At 40.3% G+C, this 26,685-nt stretch overlaps 1 protein-coding gene across 12 annotated transcripts in view; it reads right to left on the reverse strand.

Moving 5' to 3' along the window:
• The window catches only part of EYA4 (EYA transcriptional coactivator and phosphatase 4), a 390,196-nt gene that overhangs the window by 284,680 nt on the left and 78,831 nt on the right, over positions 1–26,685 (reverse strand). For 7 of the 12 annotated variants that reach the window (XM_077486829.1, XM_077486826.1, XM_077486831.1 and 4 more), the window contains one exon: positions 6,583–6,714. The exons of the other annotated variants lie outside the window; for them this stretch is intronic. In XM_077486829.1, coding sequence (XP_077342955.1) covers positions 6,583–6,714 — 132 coding nt within the window. Of the gene's footprint in view, positions 1–6,582; positions 6,715–26,685 lie in introns of those variants that run through there. 12 annotated transcript variants of the gene reach the window in all.

The following is a 26,685-nucleotide window of genomic DNA, read 5'->3' on the forward strand; positions in this document are numbered from 1 at the left end:
ATGAACCATATTAGAGGTAGATACCTCAAGAGCCTGTGGCAGGCAACAAAAGGGTTAAAGCGGGGTTCCACCCTAAAGTGGAACTTCTGCTGATCGGAACCCTCCCCCCTCCGGTGTCACAATTGGCACCTTTCAGGGGGGAGGGGGTGGAGATACCTGTCAAAGACAGGTATTTACACCCACTTCCAGGCATAGACTCCCGTGGGAGTCTATGCTTCTTCCTGTCCTGCTGCGCTGTCTTCTGGGACACACACGGGTCCCAGAGACAGCGCGGACAATTCCTATTGCGCTACGCGACTCGCGCATGCGCAGTAGGGAACCAGGAAGTGAAGCCGATTCGCTTCACTTCCTGATTCCCTCACCTAGAATGGTGGCGGCAGCAGCCGAGAGCCGAGCGATCGATCGGCCTCGGCTGCCGGCATCGCTGGACCCCGGGACAGGTGAGTGTCCATTTAATAAAAGTCAGCAGCTGTAGTATTTATAGCTGCTGGCTTTTAATATTTTTTCCCCAGTACAGTCCCGCTTTAAGTAAGGGAGTAGACAAACCTCTGAGATGTTCTTCCAATATTTGGGAAGATCTACCTGATCCCCAGCCTCCTGCACCTAAACAAAAGGGACCAGAGGACTAGATGTCAATCTGCTATGTTTAGTCCTACCATGGAGAGACATCATAGCAATAATCTTTTAAATGGTGGAAGAAAAACCTGTTTGTATGAAATACACAGGGACAGAAGTGTTCTACCCTTGACGGCTTAATCTGACTGGCCATATTTTTCTTTTTACCTCTCGGGGAGCAAGACAGACATTCTTTTGGAAGAGTTTTTAGTTTGTTGTATACCATTAACCCCTTAGAACCCTTAGAGGTGTTCCTGGTCCCTTTGTCACTCATAGCTTACAGTACAAAGCAGAGGCAGTACCAGCAAAAGAATGTTTCACTTTCTAGGCTATAGTACAGTACAATAACTGCTATTAGTCCTAACTATACAGTACAATGTTGCCAAAAGGAAAATACCACCAAACCTGACCAGCAACCACTCTGCTCTGTCCCTCCACCGCCAGGCAGTAGCTTCTCTTGCAGAGCTCTAAATAATTCCTACACGTGTGGCCGGCGTCTGACGCCATTTAGCCATGCCCCCGCGCGCAAAAACGCCCCTCCTTCCTGTTTCAAACAGGGAAGCGAATCTCCCACGTGAGCACCGCCATCATGGCGGGCAGCAAATCCTCCGCTCAGCTAGCGGCTGCGACTTGCCCAAAAAAAACTTTTTTCCTTTTTCTTTTTTTTTTTAAGAAAAAGAGGCAGCTGGCTGGCATTCAAATATATCAAAATCGCCAATCTGGGAGCCCAGGAAATGATCAGACCCCCCTTCATACCTGAGGGTCTGAGCTGGCTTGAACGGAGAGGAGAGTGGAGCTTCTGCTGTTTCCAGCGTCAGAATGGTGAGTGCTCAATACAGCCTCCAGTGGTGACACATAGACATGACAACACAATACATGGAAGGAGAGATTATCTCCCCTACCTTTTCTCGCAGCAGGGTTTGTCATAGATAAAAAAAAAAACAGTCTTCGCCCTTCACGGTAGGCTCCGAGACCTTGAAAGGAAACCTTCAGGAACAGGGGTACACTCAGGTAATCCTGCAATCCTGGACCTGCGAGAAGAACCTGCCAGTAAACTTTTATTGGCCTTACTACCAAAAAGTACTGGATCCCAGGGCCCAGCTTAAAAGCATTCGCAAGAAAAACCTAGTGTCTTCGGATGACGAGGCCCGGGTACCGTTCATTTAGTCCATTACGGAGACATCAGAACGGATCCGGTCAGGGTGGCTGGCTCTCATCAAAGGATTACTGCCCGTGAAGCTCAGTACACACATCCTCACACGTGCCCAACACCCTAGACACTGGCGAAAAAACTGAGGACTCCCAGTAATGGGAGGAGTTATATGGGGGAAGTTCACGCCTTAAGGGGCGTGGCGGTGTCCAGCACCTGATATGCCGATATAACCCACATAGTTATTACTATGGCTCTGTGTCCCCTGATGTAAGAAAATAAATAAAAATTACTTCTATGATAAAATTTGGTGTACTGACCAACATATTGTGTGTATACTTTTATACCTGTAGCATAAAGTGTAACCTGTAGATGTATATACAATGGGGTAGAATTACTAAAGCCAGAGCACAAAATCAGGCTCACTTTTGCCTTGAAACCAATCAGCTTCTAACTTCAGCTTGTTTAATTAGGCTTTGGCAATACAACCTGGAAGCTAATGGGTTTCTATGCAGAAGTGAGCCTGATTTTGCACACTCCAGCTTTAGTAAATAAACCCCATTGTGTTGATATACTGTATATGATGTATATGTGTGTTATATATTTGATTGTTTGCTGAAAGTGGAACTTCACTCTGTCAATCAATATTGACTATTTGTAATCCTTATGCTGTTATCATTAGTAAATAGGTAGGAAAGTATGTAATATTTACTTGTTTAAAACTTTTTTTTTCTTTGCATATCTTCAGTTATGTCCTGCTTTTCATGCCTAGACAAATGATGTCATACATGAATCTCACTCAAGATGGCCACGTTGCTAGGGGATGTTTCTCCAAGTAAGATCTAAGCAAACTAAAGCATGAAGACATGGATTGGTGAGTTTGCCCTGAATATTAAAAAACAATTAAATAGTGTTTTTGCTGCTCAGATGTAGTCTAGTTAAGCTTTAAAGGAGAAGTACAGCCAAAGCTTGCTTGGCTGTACTTCTCCTGTGTGGAGAAGTTTGTTCTGCATGCCTTTGACCTGTTTTCAGCAGACAGCTGGATGTCGGCTGACATCATAGAACCCGTCCAGGCTCGGGCAAGATCGCGCCAATGGAGTCAGGATCCACCCACATGCCTGGACCGACACCCCAGCCTCTCAGCGAGCCACCGAGAGCTCGAGCCAGCCACTCCCACACCCCCACAGCCCAGTGCTCCAGTGTGTGCGGGGGAGGATAGTGCGGGCAGTGGTGACTAACAGTCAACAGATTTCTGCTCATGGAGCTCTGAGAACCAAATGATCAGCAGTGTTTGATCACTCGGTTCTCATTGTTAGAGGGACATATCCATCTAGGGAATTCTTAAAAAAAAAAAAAAACATACATCTCTTTTAAGCTGCAGTGGTCTATCAAATTAAATTTCTGGAGGTAGACGTATAACTGAATATTAAATAAACATGACTTTCATATCAACAGTGATAAAACAGAGAAGCATTTGCCATATTATGACATCAAAATTCAGCCTATGTTTTTCTATTATCAATTCTCATGTGTCGTAAAAATCAATAATTTTACCCATTGCTTGTGTTATATATAAAAATAAACTCCCTAGATAAACAGAAATTTTAATATGAAATTAATATATTATTTTATAGAGGAAACAGAGCAGGCTAATGCACTATTAAAATACTTGGCAGAAAGCACTTAAATCCTCTACGCAAAAGCATTAAGAGGGGTCAGAAGTACATTCTTGGCTACATACATCCCAAAATCTGTCAGACCAATCTTTTTCATTTATACAGTAGATTTCAAATCTCAGCCTTGGAGTTTATCATATTTGGCACAGTCTTGCATTGAAACCAAACACACAGTCTTTAAGGTGTACCTATTTTTCATTCAGTGACAAAGCACTCTATTCTAAAGAGAGAACAAGGTATATGGAAACTCTTGGGGGGAACTAAAGTCATTTCCGTCACTTAAATTAAGAACAGCTACACTCATGTTGCATTTGAGAGCGCAGTACATCAACCGACACAGAACTAGCAAGAAAAAAGTAGAAACTCATTTAACTACTCATATATTTAAACATTATTAATAAAGTCATAAATAGAAGTTGTCAAATATGCAAAAGTTTGTTTCATACATTTAACCTGTCATGCTAGATAACATTTTCATTACAATTGCATACAGCATTTCATATAAATATACAAGGTTATTTATTTATCTATTTATTACATGTATTTACAGTATGTTGTGCTGACAATTAGGCAGCTCGTTACATCTATATTGTACATTCACATCAGACCCTGTCCTCAAGGAGCTTACAATCTAAGGTCCATAACTCACATTCATACATACACATACTAGGGCCAGTTTAGATAGGAGCCAATTAACCTCCCAGCATGTCTTTTAAGTGTGGGAGGAAACCGGAGTATCCAGAGGAAACCCAAGCAGGCACAGGGAAAACATGCAAACTCTAGACAGGTAGTGGCATGCTTAGGTTACTTATAAATGCATGTGAAACAATAGCGCACTCTTTATAAGTCATCCTGTACCTAATTTCTCTCTTCAAAGTAAACAAGGAAAGCCTATATATATATATATATATATATATATATATATACTACTGTATACTACTGTACTACTGTAAGGTTTCCACATCTTGTTGTCAAGTTTTTGCCTGGTTAACTTTGCATCATCAGCAAACACTGAGATTAAGCTATTTATACCAACCTCTATGTCATTTATGATTAAAACAGAATTGGTCCCAGGACAGATCCTTAGGGGATCCCAATTACCACCCAGACTATAGTGTTTACTATTTATCACTACCCTTTGCACACTCTCCTGTAACCAGGTACATACCCTATGGTCCATGCCGATAAACCTCCATTTGTAAAGTAAACATTTATGGGGAACTGTATCGCATGCCTTTGCAAAATACAGATATACCATATCCGCAGCTCATAGAATGTTAACAGATTGGTCTGGCAAGAACGATTATTCATGAATCCATGCTGATTACTACTAATGATACAATTTTCATCAGCAAATTCTTGGATACAGTCCCTTATCATCCACTCCAAAAGTTTACAAAAGAGACTGACTGGCCTTTAGATATATATCTCAGCCCTTTTCTAAATATTGGTACCCTGTTGGTTTTTCTCCAAAAATTAGGAACAACGGTCTAGATATCATCTGATTGAGTTCCTTAACCCCTTCCCGACCAGGCACTGCAGTTGTACTGTGGCAGATTGGCTCCCCTGGGCAAAATTACGTTACCTTACGTTGTTTCTCCTTTTGACCACTAGGGGGCACATACACGCCGTCCGAAGCGTGACACCGGAAGCCAATGTGCATGCCCGGCGGTCGCGATGACTGCTGGGCACCAGCGAATGCTCCACACACAGATAGAACGGAGATCTGTCAATGTTAACAGACAGATCTCCGTGCTGTCAGGGATGAGGCGAGCGATCTATTGTTCATACTAAGTATGAACAACGATCGCTCTCCTCACTCAGGCAGTCCCATCCTCCCATAGTTAGAATCACTCCCTAAGACACCCAACTAACCCCTTGATTGCCCCCTACTTTTAACCCCTTCCCTGCTAGTGACATTTACACAGTAATCAGTGCATTTTTATAGCACTGATCACTGTATAAATGCCAATGGTCACAAAAATGTGCCAAAAGTGTCCAATGTGTCCGCCATAATGGTGCAGTCCCAATAAAAATTGCTGATCACCGCCATTACTAGTAAAAAATAATAATAATAATAATAAAATTGTCATAAATCTTTCCCCTATTTTTTGATGCTATAACTTTTGCATAAACCAATCAATATGCACTTACTGCGATTTTTATTACCAAAAATATGTAGAAGAATAACTATCGGTATAAACTGAGGAAAAATGTTGCTTTTTTTAAAAAGAATGGGGATATTTATTACAACAAAAAGTACAAAATATTGTGTCTTTTTCAAAATTGTTGCTGTTTTTTTTGTTTATAGTGCAAAAAATAAAAACCATAGAGATGATCAAATACCACCAAAAGAAAGCTCTATTTGTGGGAAAAAAAGTACGTAAATTTTGTTTGTGTACAACATCATACAACCGTGCAATTGTCAGTGTCGTTTCGCAAAAAATGGTCTGGTCATTGAGCAGCCAAATCTTCCAGGGCTGAAGTGGTTAAGGACTCTTGGGTGATTTGTTTATGTTAATTTTTTCAAGTCTATTTCTGACACAGGCTTCTGTTAGCCACAAGTGTAAATTCAGTGATGCATTATACCATTACAGTCTTGATTACTATATCCCCCTTTTCCTTTGTGAATACTGAGGAGAAGTCCCTTCATCATGTCTTATGGGGCCAATATGCTCTGGCTTCACTTTCTTACTGTTAATATATTTAAAACTTTCTTGGGATTTTTTTTTACTCTCCTCTGCTATTTGCTTTTTGTGATCTATTTTAGCTGCCTTGATTGTGTTTTTACACTTCTTATTGCATTCCTTATAGTGTTGGAATGTGGACAATGACCCCTCAGCCTTGTATTTTTTTAAGGACATTTTTTTCTCTTTTATATGCATTTGTATGTTATAGTTTAGCCACCCAAGTTTAATCTTAGCTTGTTTATATTTATTGTCCAATGCACTGTATAATACCTTATTTAATAATTTGTTAAAGCACTACCATTTTTCCTCAGTGTTCCTTGTACCTAGGATTTTATCCCATTTAATATCAAGCAGCATAGAGTGCAAATTGGGGAAGTTGGCTCTTTTGAAATTCAGTGTACTTGTAGTACCATTGTTTCCTTTTTCTGTGATTTATACTGAATGTAATTACCTTGTGATTGCTGTTTCCTAAGTTGCTCCGTATTTTCACATCCGCAATCAGATCCGTGTTGTTTGTTATCAGTAGGTCTAGTAATGCTTTATCTCTTGTTGGTGCATTCACCAAAAGACCCATGAAATTGTCCTGCAAGATATTTAGGATGCAGATGATTTATCATTATGGGGTTTACTGACAAAAGGCACACACAAGGTGTGTTCCAGTATGGTGTGTGATGGCAATATAGTACAAGTAGTTTTATTCTCACACTGAAATATTGACAATGATATGGATGTAATCCCCCCTATAAGCGTGGCTTGAATATAATATGAGAATGTTTGAAACATATGGTAAACTTCAATTAAGTTTATGAGGCCAACAATTAAAAATTATAATTTATTAATTACATGTTATCTACTTTATTGGATGTTTGCAGATAGAATGAAGGTTAGCACAGCTTTGCAACAGTACAATCAAACAAAAGCAATAAAACAATATAATATAATGTTAAACCAGTCTTAAATGTATGAAATAAATCTGTGATTAAGCTACATAATTTTTGAATCTGTGTAAAATCCACAATAAAACAGAATGCAATGATTTGCAAATTTCATAAACCCATATTTTATTCATAATAGAAAACAGAAAACATATCAAATGTTTAAACTGAGAAAATGTACCAGTTTACGAAAAAAATAAGGTCATTTTGAAATTGATGGCAGCAAAACGTCTAAAAAAATGTTTACAATGGTGCAGTATCCTCCATTTTTTTAACAACACTCTGTAAACATATGAGAATTGAGGAGACCAGTTGCTGGAGTTTTGGGAGAGGAATATTGCCCCATTTTCGCCTAATATTCAATTTTAACAGTCCTGGGTCTTTTTTGCCATATTTTTCATTTCAAGATGTGCCAAATATTTTCAATTGGTGAAAGGGTGGACTGCAAGCAGGCCAGTTAAGTACCTGGACTCTTCTACTACAAAGCCATGCTGTTGTCATAGATACAGTTTGTGTTTAGCATTGTTCTGCTGAAGTATGCAAGGCATTTCCTGAAAAAGAGGTTGTCTGGATGGGAGCATATGCTGCTCTGAAACCTGGATATATCTTTCAGCATTGATGATGTCTTTCCAGATGTGCAAGCTGCCCATTCCATATTGATGCAGGGTTTTGAACTGAGCGCTGATAATAACTTGGAAGGTCCCTCTCCTCTTTAGTCTCATCCATGGTTGGATAAAAGAAAGTAAATGTTGATTTGTCTAACCACAGATCAGTTTTCTGCTTTGGAACAGACCATTTTAAATGAGCTTTGGCCCAGAGAAGATAATGGCATTTCTGGATCATGTTCAAATATTGCATCTTCTTTGCGTGATAGAGCTTTAACTTGCATTTTTGGATGGCACAGCGAATTGTGTTCACAGACAGCGATTTTTGGAAGTATTCCAAAGCACATGCAGTGATATCCATCACAGAATAATGCCTGTTTTTAATGCCTTGTGGGCCGAAGATCATGGAATCCAATATTACGCTTCAGACTTGTCTTTTGTGAACAGGGATATCTCCAGATTCTTGGAATCTTTTGATGATATTATGTATTCTAGATGTATTAATCCCACAGTAACCTCACTGCAAGCAAGCGGCAGCTTCAGGCACTGCAACAAACCAGTACGTCACAGCACACATGCAAAGTGGCGTGATCCCATGACCACTGTGTCCATCATGGTGCTTGGTACCTGGTCGCTGTGGCCAATCATAGCGATCACATGATTACAAGTAAACAAAACAGTCATGAATGGCTTCCTTTTATTTTGTTTGTTTACTGTTGTGATGCAGTGATTGGCCCACAGTTATCACATGGTCCCTGGCATCCTGTACCATGTGATTCATTGCAGCCAGTCACAGATCACAATAGTAAGTAAGCTATCATGAATGAAAGCGATTCATGACAGTTAAAGTTATTGCTTATAACAGTGACCATCACTGTCATCTACGTTCCAAAAATAGGTAACTTGGGGGGTATTTGTACTGTCCTGGCATTTTAGGGCCTCAAGAAATGAAATCAGTATGACTTCTCTACATTGAGATTGATGAATATATATACCATAGATTGTAGACACTATAACTTCCTTCTGACTCTCTATGATGCTCTTTTTATACCCAATCATGTTACTGAGCCATAATGCTAATAAAAATTACATGAAGTGGTGGAGCGCAGAGGGTTAACGCATTTTGGGCTTAATCATAGCATAAAAGCGTGCAATGCGTTAACCCTCTGTGTTACATGGCTTCATGTTACTTTTATGAGCATTCTCAATAAAAGCAGTTTATATTGGAGTGCATCACCCACAATTTTTCTTTACATGCACCTGAGAGTGAGCTGAATCAGCACCCTTTCCCTTACAGGGCTACAGGTAGATGTGCCTTGAGAGCTACTGCTCCTTCTATAAGCTGTCACTTACTATGAAGAATAAATTAGTTACACAATTATTGTTAGGGTTTTTATACACACTAGCCCATTAGAAACACTTCCACAAATGATATGAAGCCTTTCAAACAAAGGGATCTAACTGCAAAGGAATAATGCTTTTTACAAAAGGGAAAATACTACTATGCAAATACAAATAAGTCAGAAAAATCTGCACTATATGTACAGATAAACAGATTATAGAAAAATGGCATACAAGCAAAATCCTGGTTAATAGCAAATGTTTTTGTGTATTATACTAAGTCTTGACATGGAATGTCAATTTTTATGTTAGGCTAAGTTTACAGTAATCCACGATAAATGCTTAGGGGCCCCCACCGCTCAGGCTAACAAGGTCTGATGAGTAGGATGTGGCTGACTAGTGAGGGTGTAAAGTCTGTCCTCACCTAAAGCATGCTGTAGAAATAAGAATATATAGCCCTCCATGACACAACCTCCATGATGACTTTTTTCTTTAGACAAGCCTTCACTTAAAGTGGTTGTAAACCCTTACAACCAACTTTGACCTACAGGTAAGCCTAGATTAAGGCTTACCTGTAGGTCCAAGAAATATCTCCTAAACCTACACGGTTTAGGAGATATTTGTCAAAAGACAGGCATCACTGTCTACGGCGCATGCGAGTGCGAGCATGCGAGTGGCTGCTCCCGTGCGCATGCGCGGGAGTGACGTCATCACGGCTCCGACGAATTACAGCGCCGGAGCAGCGAGACTCACCAAGAAGATGGAGGCTCCGGACTACAGGGGACAGCGGTGACTTCGCTGGCTCCTGTGTCAGGTAAGTGACACATAATGGACTACTATGCGATGCATAGTAGTCCATTATGCTTCACCTTTGCAGGGATTCAAAGAGGAAGTAAACCCATCAGAGTTTACTTCCTCTTTAATTATCCCTTTTTCTTTTGTTTTATCCTGTGTATTGCTTGTGTTTTCTTTGTAAAGTGCTTTGAGAAGCTATCTTTAAAGGTGCTATATAAAATAAAGTTTATTATTAATATTATTAACTGCTAACCACTCAAGCCAGGTAAGGTGGGCTATCTCTTCCTATTTCTACAGCAGGCTAAGTCTTCACTTGCAGCAGAACTTGCCCCCCCCCCCCCCAAAAAGCCATCTACAATATGTCAACTGTTTTTATCCTGTAAAGCCTGCAGCAGCGTGCCATAATCATGGGTATTGCATGCACTTGCTGTGTGGTTATGGCACTGCCTCACTTGAAAGGTTCAAATTCAGCGGCAGTACTGCCTGCCAAACATGACAGAGGGGTATATATTTCCCTGTGTTTCATGCTGTGATGCTTACAGGCTGGCGAAAAACCAACATCCAACTGCCTTTGCAGGTTAAGAGGGATGGTAAAAATGTAGATCCACTTAATTTTTAATAATGAACAATAAATACCACAATGCCCTACATTTTGCATTCACATTATTTAAAGCTAAATAGGCCAACAGCTAAACACAGAGATAAAATAATTACATGAGATTTTTTTTTGCCTGACAAAAAAAAACACACATCTGTGGGGGCCTTATTATTTTTTTTGCTGCTGTTTCACTTTCTCTTGCAAGTTTCCTTATTACCCTACTCCAAGACAAAAGATGAAAGGAGAATGACAGGGAGTGAAGGGGTTAACGGGGGGGGGGGGGTGATCGGGGGGAAATGTGTGCCTATGTGTACTGCGTCAGTGTAGTGTTGGTGCAACTTATTCTGAGATGTCTTCTTTGCTTTCTCTGAAACGAAAAGACTTCCACAAGGGGAAATTACATCACTTCCCCTGCCTGTGTTTACACTTACACAGGCAGGAGAGGATTTGATTCACCAGAACAGATCACCATGTCCAGGCCAAAATCATTGGCCTGGGCCTGGGGGCTGATTGGTTCTGAAGTGAATCCGATTGTTGCACCCGCCTAGGGGGTGTGCGTTCACGCCCCCTAGGCGGCCGCACACCCGATGTAAGGTAACACTTCACTTAGCCGAGTAAAACTGTGGCGGCTGGTCCGGAACTGGTTAAGGTAAGAACCTTCCAAAACCTGTGCTCAAACACTTACCCGAATCTTAGACTAATCCAATTCTGTCCCGTCTGCAGCACCAATCCTTTTACTACATGGTCCCATGGGAGACCGTGGTAGCAGCATGAGTCATTGATTTCTGCTGCCTTGAGTCAAATCTTGTGAGGAGGTAGTGGGGATGTGGCTGAGCCATGCTGTGTGGGTCTATGGTTTCACACCAGCTCGGGAGTGTGCCTGTGCAGATGTCTCTTAAGCACACGGCTTGCTGAGGGCACACTTCAAAAAAAGAAGGAGCAGACAGCACCAAAAGAAAACTCCAGAAGAGGAGGTAGGTGGCCATCACACAGACAGGTAACCATAACATCTTTTTATTTTACATTTTAAATATGCATTTGCATCACACAGGTGCATAAGGCTATACAAAGTACATTGCAGGTGTATTTTGGTGACAATAGACAGCTACAGTGTACAGCTGCAGCTTGTGTGCATCCAGGGATTTACTCTCATCCACATGTTTAGGCAAGTATAGAGTACATCCATGTACAGCTGGAGTATAACCATTTATTACTTTGTGGCTGTATTCTGCAGCTGTGTCTCCCAGGCACAGACATATGCCCACAATTTATATCATACAACCTCATTCACCCATGTGCATGACACCTACATGCATTTCAAAAGCAACTAGTTCAAGTAACTAAATTTAATTCATCAGTAAGCTGTTGCTCCATTACTGTCACAACAGCAGGTTGGGCAGATCTCATAGTATATCATTGTGTTTTTGTATAACCTCTAATCTAGCCTTTCTCAACCATGGTCCCTATGAACCCTGGGTTCTACTGCCTATCAATGTAAGAGGCCATTTCTCCTACTGACCACTAATGTAAAAGGTAACTTTTCCTCTGATTCCCAGTGTAAGGGGGCATCTTTACAAAAGTCACCAATGTATAGGACAGCTTTTCTAAACCAGAGTAGGATGAAACCTTGGGGTTCCTCGAGATATGGCTAGAAGTTACATATTTACATAGTTGGTAATAAAGACACCAGTCCATCCAGTTCAACCTATGTGAGTGTGTGTGTGTGCGTGTGTATGCCACTACCATCCATTTCCCATATCCCTGTATCCCTGCATCCCTATATTTGAAAGAAACAAATCCTAAGGTTTTTTGAAACCTTCGCACTGATACCACCAACTGAAGGAATTTCAACTTCTCACATCAGAGTCACACGACAAATCGTACCCCTAGATTCCCAATGATAACCATTCATATCTGTGCAACTTCAAGTCCCACAGACTTCACAGTAGTCCCTGTACATAGACCTCAATTTACACAGGCATTCCCTGAAATTGCATCAAAATTGCGGCTACAAAATCATGTGACTTTCGAGTTGCAGCAGTGTGAAAGGGAACTTACGCATTTAAGGTTAAACCACTTCTTGTGCAACTTCATTGAGTGACCTAATGTCTTCCTAAGAGACCTAAGACAGCTTCCTCCCTATTTTAGAATCACAATGTAGGTATTTGTATATTGTGATCATGTCTCCTCTAAAGCATCTCTTCTCTGGGGAGAATAGAATGTTTGTAGTCATTCCTCATAACTGAGGTCCTCAAGCCCCCTTATTAGTTTTTTTGCCCTTCTCTGGACTCTCTCCAGTTCCAGAACATCCTACTTGAGGACTGGTGACCAGAGCTGGATGGCATACTCATGATATGTCCGAACCAGAGTTTTGTAAAATGGTACAATTATAGTCTTATCTCTTGATTAATGCATGCTAATATTCCGAAAGCTGTGCTTGCTGCAACTTAGCATTGCATGCTATTGTTGAGCCTGTCATCTACTAGGACCCCCAGATCCATTGTTGTCATCTTTGATTTCCTCAGAGTTTCTCTCCACAGCGAGTATTCATATGTTTAGCCCCCAAGTGCATTACTTGACATTTTTCAATATTAAACATGATTTGCCATGAAGTTGCCCATCCCTTCTTGTAAAGTTGCTATATCCTGTTGTGAAGTTATTACCCTGCTTATCTTTGTATCATCAGCAAACGTTGAGATTGAACTATTTATACCAACCTCAATATCATTTATGAACACATTAAACAGAATTGGTCATAGGACAGAGCCTTGGGGTATCCCACTTAAAACTCCAGCCCATTCAGCAGATATGCTATTAATCACAACCCTCTGGACAAGCTCCTGTAACCAGTTTTCTAACCATGTACATACACTATTGGTAATGCCAACAGACCTTAATTTGTAATTTAAGCATTTATGGGGTATTGTATCAAATGTTTTGGTAAAAATCCGGATACACCACGTCCACAGGGCTCCCTCTATCCAAATGACAGGCCTCAACAAATGCAACAGGTTGGTCTGGCAAGAATGATTCTTCATAAATTCATGCTGGTTACTGCAAAAGATACTATTTTCATAATCAAATTCTTGGATAGGGTCCCTTATTTTCCTCTCCAATTGTTTACTTACTACTGATGCTAGGCTGAATGGACTGTAGTTTTATGGTATATATCTAGGCCCTTTTTTGAATATTGGTAACATATTAGCTTTTCTTCAATCAGTTATTACCATTCCAGCCAGAATGTATTTAATATAGTTGCCATCCCCTTGTCACTTGTAACCAACTTCCCTAATATCCTTTATGTGGCAAATATGCTCTCTGACCTCGCCTTTTAAGTATTTGTATATTTAAAACATTTTTGGGGATTTAATTTTACTGACTTTTGCTATGTGTCTTGTGTGGTCTATTTTAGCTGCCCTGATCGCCATTACATTGCCCATTTACCTTCTTTGTAGTGTTGGAATGCAGACGGTGTCCCTTTGACCTTAAATTCTTTAGAGGACAGTTTTTTCTTGTGTTATGCCTTTTTACACTGATATTTAGCCACCCAGGTTTAACTTTAGTTCTTTTAAATGTGTTGCCCAATGAAATGCACTAGCTAATGTCATTATTTCACATGTCCTCAAAGCACTCCCATTTTTCTTCAGTGCTCTTTGTTTGTAAGATTTGATTCCATTAAATTCTGTGTAGTAAGGATCGCAGCTTAGTAAATGTGGGTCTTTTGAAATTTAGCATTCTTGCCCTACCCTTTTACTATAATTTATTGTGAACATAATTAATATCTGTGTCAATCAAATAATCCTATTGATCAAAATAATAATAAGATCTACGTGCTGCCGGCTAAAACACTTAATAGTGAATTCACCCCACTAATTCATATAGCACTGCATTTTTTAGTGTTACGCAATAGTGTAGCGCAACACCTTCCAATCTCAAATTATTACCCTCAATATATCAATCACCCCAATCCCAACAGTGAATATATAACTATATATCGAAAAAAAATAGATAACCAGAAAATTCCAATAATAACAAATATAAAAACAAGAAAGAGTCCAGTGTTCATAAAAGTGATAAGAAAAACCCCCAAGTGTCTTCACTAATTCTTCACACTTCTGTGCATATCCAATACCAGGGGAAAAACCTGCTAACCTTAATTAAATAAAACATATGCATTTGCACTATAATCCCCAATGCAGTAGATCCTCAGAGACACCTCCTTAATTCTCCTCAGTTCATTTGGTATGGCTGCCTCCTCTGCTCTCCAGTGTAATCAAACACTCCCTAAGCACAGTACAGTTAGCACTTTAAAACCTTGTTATTTGTAAGTGTATTCTTTTGCGGGGGATTAATAAACGTTTGAAACAGAGTACGCATGGACATAAAGGCATGTCCATTCCTTTATGTTTTATATGAACCACATATGGGGGAGTGTTTGTGAAGAATTAGTGAAGACACTTGGATGTTTTTCTTATCACTTTTATGAGCAGAATGGATTTTTTGATTTTTTTTATATGGTATATATTCACTGTTTGGATTGTGGTTATTGATATATTGAGCCATAAAAATTACTCTGTGATCACTGTTTCCTAAGTTATCCCTTACTTCCACATCTGCAATCAGATTTGTGTTGGTTGTAATTAGTAGGTCTACCTGAGCACTTTTTTCTAGTTGAGGCATCCACCAATTGACACATAAAAAATTGTCCTCCAAGACATTCAAGAAATATAGAGCCTAATATAAATGAGCAGCTCTGTTAGTTTAGTCCAGTGATGGTGAACCTCGGCATCCCAGATGTTTTGGAACTACATTTCCCATGATGCGCATGCACTCTGCAGTGTAGTTGAGCATCATGGGAAATGTGATTCCAAAACATCTGGGGTGCCAAGGTTTGCCATCACTGGTCTAGTCAATATCAGGGTAATTTGTTTGAGGCCCCCCCCCCCATGAATAACATTGCCTGGCCTCACCACCATTTCTAACATTGAGAAAAAAATCAGTCTCCTGTTCTGTCTACGGGTTAGGGAGCTTGTAGCACACCCCGTTATTAACCACTTCAGCCCTAGAAGATTTGGCTGCTCAATGATCAGGCCATTTTTTGTGATACGGCACTGCGTCGCTTTAACTGACAATTGCGCGGTCGTGTGACACTTTACCCAAACAAAATTGAAGTCCTTTTTTTCCCCACAAATAGAGATTTCTTTTGATGGTATTTGATCCTCAGTGGATTTTATTTGTTGTGCTGTAAATAAAAGAAGAGCGACATTTTTGAAAACAACACAAAGGGGGTTATTTACTAAAGGAAAATCAACTTGAAAGTGCACTGAAAATGCACTTGGAAGTAAATTTGCTGTAGATCCGAGGGGGACATGCAAGAAAAATAAAAAACAGCCTTTTAGCTTGCACATGATTGAATGATAAAATCAGCAGAGCTTCCGCTCATTTCAGATCTACCCCTTAGATTTAGAGCAACTACACTTCCAAGTGCACTTGCAGTGCAAAGTGGATTTGCCTTTCGGAAATAACCTCTTTTACTTTTCGCTATAATAAATATCCCAAATTAAAAAAAAATATATTTAGGTCAATATGTATTCTTCTACATATTTTTGGTAAAACAAATCGCAATAAGTGTATATTGATTAGTTTGCACAAAATTTATAGCGTCTACCAAATAGGGGATAGATTTATGGCATTTTTATTATTATTTTTTTTACTAGCAATGGCGGGGATCAGTGATTTTTATCAGGACTGCAACATTATGGCAGACAAAATGCACTGATTACTGTGTAAATGTCACTGGCAGGGAAGGGGTTAACACTAGGGGGTGATCAAGGGGTTAACTGTGTTCCCTAGGGAGTGATTCTAACTGCGGGAGGAGGGTACTGACTGGGTGAGCAGAGCGATCGTTGTTCATACTTAGTATGAACAACAGATCGTTCTGCTCACCCCTAAAAGCACGAAGATTTGTCTATTTACATTGACAGATCTCTGTTCTGTCTCTTTGTGGAGCGATCGTTTTTTTTAATACTAGTAATGGAGGTGATCTGCGATTTTTATCAGGACTGTGATATTGTGGCGGACAGATCGGACACTTTTGACACATTTTTGGGAACAGTGTCAATTATACAGTGCTATAAAAATGCACTGATTACTGTATAAGTGTCACTGGCAGGGAAGGAGTTAACACTAGTGGGCGTTCAAGGGGTTAACTGTGTCCCCTAGGTGTGTTCTAACTGTGGGGGGGATGGGACTGACTAGAAGGAGAGAGAGATCGGTGATCATACTTAGTATGAACATATAATCTGTCTCCTCTCCCCTGAGAGAACTGGGAACCCCTCTTCTACCTACACTATCCCTCTGATACAGGGAGTACCCCTTGACAGTCGCCAGTCACCTAAGCTGTCAAAGTTTTCTTATATCACCACAATAATATTGTACAAGCACTTTTTTTTCTCTTGTTTTTTTTCTAAGGCTGAAATAAGATTCTGTTAGCCTATGTGCACTGGTCTTAAAAGTGTCTCCAATTGTCTGACCTTCTTCTCCCCCAACAGAGCTGTACCCTTCCCATTTAAGTGCAGTCCATCTTTGCTTTAGAGGCAGTAACCGACCGAAAAGTCAGCCCAGTTCTCCATAAACCCAAAACCCTCCTTCCTGCACCAGTTCCTCAGCCACTTGGTAATTTTCCCTAAGCTCCCTCTGCCTCTCTGGTGTGGCTCAAGGTACTGGAAGTATTTTTGAGAATTCTGCCTTGGAGATCCCTTTCTTTAAAGTGGTTGTAAACCCTTACAAACCACTTTGACCTACAGGTAAGCCTAGATTAAGGCTTACCTGTAGGTCCAAGAAATATCTCCTAAACCTATACGGTTTAGGAGATATTTGCCCGAAGACAGGCACTGCTGTCTACGACGCATGCGCCGTAGACAGCGGCGCGCAGGCGCACTGAGCGTGGCATTTCCAACAACGGAGCTGCCGCGCGTGTCGGCTCCCGTGCGCATGCGCGGGAGTGACGTCATCGCGGCTCCGCCGAATGACAGCGGCGGAGCTGCGAGACCCCACCGAAAAGATGGATGTTGCGGACTACAGGGGACAGCGGTGACATCGCTGGCTCCTGTGTCAGGTAAGTGACACATAATGGGCTACTATGCGATGCATAGTAGTCCATTATGCTTTGCCTTTGCAGGGAATGAAAGCGGAAGTAAACCCATCAGGGTTTACTTCCTCTTTAATGTAACACCTAAGTCCCTGAAGTCATTTTAAGGATGTTCCATCTTCTTCTAAATTTGCCATTTGTACCAATATGTACCATGACATTTGGGTCCTCCCCAGCCCCATCCATCAATCTATCCATCCATTTGATTCGCGATGTGAGGAACCTGAGTACCTGAGTCCCCTACCACAGTGGTTCTCAACCCTGTCCTCCAGTACCCCCAACAGGTCATGTTTGCAGGTTTTCCTTTATCTTGCACAGGTGCTTTAAATCAGAATCAATGGCTTGGTATTTTGGACAGCTATTTTATCTAAGAGAAATTACCAAAACATGGCCTGTTGGGGGTACTCGAGGGTTGTTAACCACTGCCCTAACACCCGTATCTGTTTATCCTTTCCTTAAACCTTCCCCCATCCTCACTGGAGTGATTTTTTTGAGCAGTAGTGGATTGATTTCCTATCTGAACAAATTTTCAACAGTGCATGTGGTTTTCATTCAATAAAGTTCATTTAATCCAAATTCTCTGGGGCAGTGGATTGAAATGTCAGGGGGAAAGTGAAAGAACATGCTGTTTATGCTCTGAAGAGTGAAGTGAACATACTACTGTGCTCAGTATAATCAACAGTCACTAAACCCCCCTTCACAGCTGGTCAGTCCATTATGATACATTACCCAAAACATGATAACATGTGTTGCATTAAGGCACTATATTCATTCATGGTGGGCTGCCACAGCAATGTACCAAAACTAGACCTATACCTATTTTCTAGGGCAGAATAGTGCAAACTACCACATATGAATTGAAAATGCTGCATTTCAGGACCATCAGCATCTTCTACACTAAATTAATGGCACCACAAGCAGACATTTTGTATGTTTAAACTCTTCTATATGTCTTCCAGATTTGTAGGGGCTAAACACAGGTACCCGCCAATAGGGATTCAGAGGTAGAAATCGATGTTGTATATAGGACCACAGCAAACCTCTAATGGGACTGAAAATGAAAAAAAGCTTTATTATACAATTTTGTACATTAAAACAGGTAAGTATACAAAAGTTAAAACCAACAAAGATGTGGTTACAGCAAACATCAGTGTGACCAATCTATTAAAACAGATACTTATATGTTTCTGTCATCTAACCAATGGTGGAGAAAGATAAGGAAAACCAGCACGTTTCAAAATAGCCATAAGAGAATTTCTACTTCAGGGGTACAAGCTTATCCTGAAAAAAATGTCTATAGAAAGAAAAAATATAGACATATAAACATTCTAACGTGCGGTGATGATCCGCTGACATCGTGCCGACTGTGACGCAATGCTTCCATCTCTAGTCACCATTGCAACGCAACGGTCTCTTGGGCCAACGCTGCGCACCCCTAGCTGGAGGGGGGCAGCCCCTCCTGAGCCACATCCACAGTTCTCATTTGATTTGAGACAGTGATTGGTCAAACAATTCCTCTTTAAGCCAGCCCCAAGCAAGATACACAGCCTTTGCTGTGATCAAGCACCTCAGACTGTCAGGAAACTTCAGGTTCCCAACACAGGTAACTATATACGGACACTTCTACTTTTCTACTTTTGTGCAGACTCTGGCTTTCTTTATGCTGGCCATTTCTATCTCAAAACATTGATGTACAGCATTGTGCATGTACTTAAAAAATAAATACTATTTAGGATTTCAACCTGTGTGCCGACCATCCCTTTCCTTATTCTGGTTCATTGGAGGTGTCAAGGTCTCAAGGTCTGAGCACCAGGCGGAGCTTTTGTGTGGGAAGGTTGCATTGATGTACCCTACTCCTTTCCTCTAGACACTCTGACCTTACTGGGTTTTTTTAATCCATGATCCTCCATCCAGCCCTTTAGATGAAACAACAATGCTCTTTCAATATAATGGGATCAACATTTTGAGTTGGGTGGCCGTAGGGGTAGGGGGATGTCATGTGTGACCCCACAGCTAACCTTCCACAACACATAGGAGGATAGGAGAATGCACCTTTTCCCCTGGGGAGCAGAACAGTGTAATAACAAAATAAATGTGACTTCTAAAATTAGTGGGAATACAACATAAGGTTTTTGGAAGGTTTTTGGAATATGTTTATTTAGCATAACTTCTACTACTACTTGGCACTATAGCCAGTGCATACCTTAGCAATTTAAACTAAATCAAACATCATTATATCAGAAGTTAAATGTATAAACAAAGCAGCAAAAAGACAAAACAATACAGTAAAGAATTTACAACTACCAAGAAAGGTTTTGTCGTTTTTATTAGTGTAGACATTTTAATTTGAATCTATAAAATGACCTAGCTCAACACACAATGCACAGCTAGTTCAAATATAATACATTTATACTTTGAAGTAGCTTTTGCTTTCAAAAATATAATTATCCTGCACGCATAAATGATGCATATACTATTAACTCCCATATTGCAAATAAGCAAAGGTAAGAAAGTTTGTCAAGGACATCATCCAAGGAAGATTAAGGGTTGAGTTCTCATCTTGCCGGTTGCATCTTGCCAACTGGGGTCAAAAAGTGTACTCTATAAGAGCTATTTGAAGGTAAGCAATCTGTTAACTCTGCTACATCCTGGAAAGTGATTCCACTTAGCTGTCACTAAGGGGTCCATTAATACCAGTGAGATTAAACTGGCATTTGCTCTCTGCTGGACATGGCACACACTGTCTGCCTTTTACCAGCCATTTATTTACACAGTGTTCTTAGCATAACACGGAAGAGAATACTCTCTGAATCCCAGGTGCCCCAGCAGTCTGTAATGAGAACACTGATTAGGGTAATATCATTGATCTCTATCAGCCTTGTGTAACATGTTACCAGTTTCATATTTTCTGTTGTAGCATATTCCCAGCCAAAAATGTAGCATGTCTACACTCTCTGACCCTCATTTAATTTATTAGGTCAGCACTTTCTGACAGTCCTGTCAAGCCTTACATATATTGAACATTACGTGTGGCCCTTTGGTGATGCCGCATTTGAGGTCCCCTTTAGCTCATGAGTTGAAACCACTGATCTGAATAGAGAAGAGGCCAATTACATTATCGGTCATTATCAAGTCATGTGATAAGGCTCTCCAACCAACACTTTTTTCCCCATTCATGGCAATAAGTCAGACTTAGCTTCCTTTGAGTCCTGAAGCAAGTGAAGCATTAAGCACGTTTGAGACTATTATGAGGGTTCTTCAAAAAGTTTCCGCACTTTTTTCAACTTTTTGAAGACTCCACGTATATAAGTATTCAAACAAAATGTTTTGCTCATGACAATCCAATTCTTTGTGGGTGAATTACTTAAAGTGTTACTAAACCTGCATTCATTATATCTGGTCTCCCACAGTATACAGAATATGGAAATGCAACTATTTTAGTAAATATAAACTGCTAAATACCTTTTCTCGTCAGCAGTATATAGCAGTCTTGTGACTTTTAGCAGTCTCTGGTTGAAGCTTGTAGGAGGAGTTTTCATTCTACTCTTACTGTCCTATGAGGCTGCAGGACCCCTGACCCTCTGTCTGGTCAGTGCTAAAAAAAACTCTTGCAATACACACCAAACTGAGCAAGTCCAGAGTGACTCCAAAGGCTCTGACTTATCAGGGAATGGATTGAAGACAGTGGAAGAAGGAGAGAATCAGAGACAGGATCAAACCTCCTTTTTTACAGATGCAGAGGATTAACCCCTTAAGTTCCACAGTGAGTATAACAAGCATGCTTTTCTGCATATACAGACTGATTTTACTGTTGTGGGTTTAGTAACACTTTAAAGACAGAGACTGTTACCTTTGCAAAATAAATGCTTACCAAGCTTTATGTGTATATTTGAGCCTGTATCTCGTAAAGCAACTCATAGTTTAAAATAGAAATACAAGGCAAAACACTTGTGTATACATAAAGTATATTTGTGAAACTATCCCAGGAACTGAGGGAAGAGATAGACCAGATTGGGGAATGCACAGACATGCTGGAAACTAAGTTTGATGTCATGATCCAATATGGACATGCTCTTGAGGAGGAAAATGTGTCCCTCAAACACTCAGTGTGCCAATTGCAATTGAATCAGGAAGATCTGGAAAATAGGGAGCGATGCCAGACCCTTCACATACGCGGGGTGTCAGAAAATGTGCATGACACCAAGATTCGTGCTTATCTTTTGGGCCTATTTAACCATTTGGCTCCTGATGTGGCTGACATAGACTGGTGCCTGGATAGGGCTCATAGATCCCTGGCCCCTAAACCTCCTGCTGGAGCCAGGCCTAGAGATTTAGTTTGTTGCGATTTCACTATTACCACAGCAAAGAGGCCCTCGCCCTGGCAACTCGCAATCAAGCCCATACAGAATATAAAGGAGATAAGATTTAGATAATCAGCAATCTCTCCCCTTATCAAACTGACAAAAAGATGTACCGTACATCCCATCATTGCACATCTATAGCTCCACAAAATCACATATTATTGGGGTTTCCCAATTCGTCTGAGTGTCATGAAGGATGGAACACAACAAGTTTTGCGAGACCTACATGAAGAAGAAGCCTTCCTCAAAGGCGGAGGATCTACTTCCACCACCTTTGACCCCATGAGCTCCTCCTGCACCCTCTAGGCTCTGGACCCCTGCCAAGGCCACAACAAAGAAAGCCTTCTCTACCCCTCAATGCTCCACACCTCAGCGCTCAGGATACAACAGATTTCCCACCTGAAGTTATTATGGTCGTCCGCCAGGCTTCTAGTTCAGCTGTGTCTTTGAATTGATATCTCCATGGGAACGTTTCCTTAATTCATTTTTGTTTATTGTTTTCATCATTTTATCATCACTCCTACTTTATTGGTCACGTTAAAGTTTTTTATTTTTTACCTGCACGGAGGATGACTTTCTCCATTAAGCTAGTTTTTGAAGTGATGCTTGATTACACCTGGTTTGATTGGACAGTGAGATGGAATCGACTATCCCGTCAACTTGTGGAGTCTTCATGTCTCCCTACCTGCCCTTTGGCATCGGGCCCAGGGCTCCTGAGACACAGTCGTATCTCAGGTTCACAACTGTTATGCCCCATACACACGATCAGAAATTCTGTCAGAAAAAACGTGGATGTTTTTTTTTACGGAATTCCGCTCAAGCTTGCCTTGCATACACACAATCACACAAAAGTTCTCTGAACTTTCGATCGTCACGAACCCAGTGACGTACAACACTACGATGAGGCGGGAAAATTAAGTTCAATGCTTCCGAGCATGCGTTCAATTGTTTTCAAGCATGCATGATTTTTTGCATGTCCGAATTGCATACAAACGAACGCATTTTCTGCTAGGAACTTTTTCCAACCGAAAAATAGAGAACCTGCTCTCAATCTTTGGATGGAATTCTGCCAGCAAAAGTCCGATGGAGCATACACACGGTCGGAATTTCTGACCAAAAACTCACATCCGACTTTTTCTGGCAGAATTTCTGATCGTGTGTATGGGGCATTACTGAAAAAGATTGTGGATTTAACATGTAGCCTCACAGGGTGACTCTGTGGATACACAAGTAACAGTGTGCCAACGTCCCAACAATGAATATATAGAGACTAAAAGCTAGAAAATTGGACTTTAAAGGCACATGGGTAAACCATGTAAAAGTAATTATGATTTTTTATTTGCACAAAACTATTAAAAAATTATTTTTACACATAGGTATATATACAGTAAAATTCATGAAACTAATATCATATGACCCACACATAAATTCTGACACCACTTCCAAAATAGACAGTTACAGTTATACACCCGATGGTACAATGGTTGAAGTTCCAATAGTAGACATGGAATAGTTTGAGTTAGAGTGTGAATCCAAATACAAGATGCTACTTAGATACCAGGAGATATACACATCACGCAGCTTGTCCCTATCATTATTTTATGTCTAGAGCCCTTGGCTGCTACCATACGTGCCCATCAGGACATCTGGGGGGTCCCTATGCATTAGAGAGAGTACAAATTATCTCTCTCTTGGCAGATGACATCCTGTTAAATTTAACCCATCTGTACCTCTCCCTTCCGTCCTTACACACCTAATTTAGCCTTCTAACTGGATATAATATAAATACTTTTAAGACAGAAGGTATCACTTACTTAACGAATTGTCACAATATTCCTGCTAGTACATAGCGGGTTGATATCACACACTCAATTAATTAAATTATACATTTTCTTCAGCATACACTACTTTATTTCCTAGACTACCTACTTTATTTCCTAGAGTACCTGTCACCACCTATTACTGTCACAAGGGATGTTTACATTCCTTGTGACAGCAATAAAAGTGATCAAATATTTTTTTTTTAAAACAATTTAGTCATTTTAATATAAATAAAATAAATAAAAAAATGCAATTTTTTTTTTAAAGCGCCCACCATCCCCGCGAGCTTGCGAAGCAAAGAAAACACATACGGAAGTCACGCCCGCATATGTAAACGGTGTTCAAATCACACATGTGAGGTATCGCGATCGTCAGAGCGAGAGCAATAATTCTAGCACTAGACCTCCTCTGTAACGCTAACCTGGTAACCGTAAAAAAAATTTAAAGCGTCGCCTATTGAGATTTTTAGGTACCGTACTTTGTTGTCAATCCACGAGTGCGTGCAATTATAAAGTGTGACATGCTTGGTATCTATTTACTCGGCGTAACATTATCTTTCACATTATGCAAAAAAATTGGGCTAATTTTACTGTTTCGTTTTTTTTTAATTCATGAAAGTGTCCCTTTTCCAAAAAAGTTGCGTTTAAAACACTGCTGCGCAAATACCGTGTGACATAAAATATTGCAACAATCGCCTTTTTATTCTCAAGAGTCTCTGCTAAAAAAATATATATAATGTTTGGGGGTTCCAAGTAATTTTCTAGCAAAAAATATGGATTTTAACTTGTAAACACCAAATGCTTAAAATAGGCTTAGTCATGAAAGGGTTATACAAGTATATCTTGTACTTTACAAGCTGCATTCTGTTGCCCTTTGAACACACTGAGCAAATGAAGATAAACCATTACATTAGTAAGCATTACACTCTAACACTGAAATCAAATTGAAAACACTACCGGTTATATGAAGCGTCCAATATTCATCTCAGTTGCTTACTTAAAGAAAACCATCTGGGATGAATAAAAAGGTACTAACTATGTTCAAATTATTTGTTGCAGGGTGCAGAAGTGTTAAGCATCATTTGGAGCCTACACTTAACACTGTTCCCAAATGAACCTAAACATTTATGACAGAGTTATTACTACATTAAATGAATATGAAACCTCCACTTATATACTCAGTTCATATGTGTGGCTTATTCAGTACTGCACAGTAAAATTTGCTTCCACATCTGGCATACTAAAGGTTGAAAGCTGAATAGGGGACATGTTCCTGTTCCAACATGTACATCTAAGGACCCAGGAAAACTGCAGCAGAGGAAGGAAACAGAGTCTGATAAATAAATAAATAAACCATAAAAGGAAAACCTATGGGGCTAATTAAATATATGGTATAACCAAATTGGATATGGAAATATGGACACATCTGACAATACTTTTGAGTAAATGTCTGTTGATAAACAGTCTTTTTTAATCACACAATTGCTCTGAAAACCAATGTCTTGATTTTCTGGGCTATATGCCAAATCTATCACAGTCTAGACCCGAAGGTCTGTTTCCCAGCTATTCTTCCTTGTACAGGGCTTGTCTAAGAATGGTATGCTTTACACCTGAATGTATGCATGTATTAAGATGAAATTCAAGGGCTATAGTGACTGCACCTATTTCGATGGTTACATCTTTGCCCATTGTGGCTTATAATATTCAACAGCTGGAGATAAGAAAATGCAACTGCACAAATCTACATTAACTCTTCTCTAGATTGACGATAAACATATGACGCCACTAAATGTGAAGTCATGGTTATAGATAAAAAAATAATAATAGTTTTTTTTCTATGCATGCGTACAAGAAGTGACAGACCAGCTGGAAGATTTTGCAGCAGTGACTATGCAGCTCTCCATGGGTCACACTGTGAGCATCTGGCAGGAAGAGTGCTTGAGGGGAGAATTTACAGGAACCTTACCAACCACTGGGGATCCACTGACAACGTGTATTAGATTGAAGTTTGTATGCTGTCTACTCAAGCAGGAGCAGACCATATATTATGCATCCAGTGGTTGCAGGAAATAAAATCTCTAGATTCCCTCTCTCCTGTGTAGTTACTGTGGGGGGGCAACAGGGATCTGTCCCTGAAAGAGCACAATGATTGTTGCTAGCTGCTTGCTATAGCCGCTAGCAATAATCACATGCTAGAAATCCAACATGCTGGTTGTACCCAGGTCGACTGATGGATAGACTTGGATACAATCTGCCTGCCCATAGGTGGTTGGAATCTCAGCCAGCCGAGATTCAAACCATCTATGGCTGGCTTTAGCCCTCTGAATATCCCAATAGCAGAAGATAGAAGATCATTTATCTTAGGAGGATCACTACCAAAGTTTAACTGGAAGCTAAACATAATAGTAACTGCTAGGGGACAAATTTCACATCTTGGCACTGAAATCTAGGGGCCACGTGGACTTTAGCAGAGTGGATTACATAAACCTCTGACTTTTTAGTACTGGACAAAGCAAGCATTTAAACTTAAAAAGTAAAGATTTGATATCTTACAGGGAACATCTAGAAAATCTAACCCTACCTAAGTAGTACCCTAAACATCTTTTGTCTTCAATTAATCCTGAAAAATACCAGTGCACGTCCTGGCATGTAAGTGTGCTTAGGCACTCCTGTAGTCTCATATCTATATATCTATAGTATAAGAGGCACTGCTGTCTCAGGATATTTGAAGCAATATTTAGTAATGTTGCTTCTGTGCTACTCACTGTTCTCCTTGCTGGAGTAAAAGCTGCAATATCATTTTCTACCTGCTACTGCTTCATCCAGCCTGCGCTTCCTACACCCCTTCTGCTGGTTCTTGCATTTTTCCCCATCAGTAAACAAACCACCATTCATCAGAGGTGCAGCTCTGACAAGAGAAAGTAAAGTCCTGCCTTTACCAAGATGGCA

Source organism: Lithobates pipiens, unplaced genomic scaffold (genome assembly GCF_037356315.1).
Source record: "Lithobates pipiens isolate NorthernLeopardFrog02 unplaced genomic scaffold, aLitPip1_a1.2 Scaffold_18, whole genome shotgun sequence".
Taxonomy (NCBI): Eukaryota; Metazoa; Chordata; class Amphibia; order Anura; family Ranidae; genus Lithobates; species Lithobates pipiens.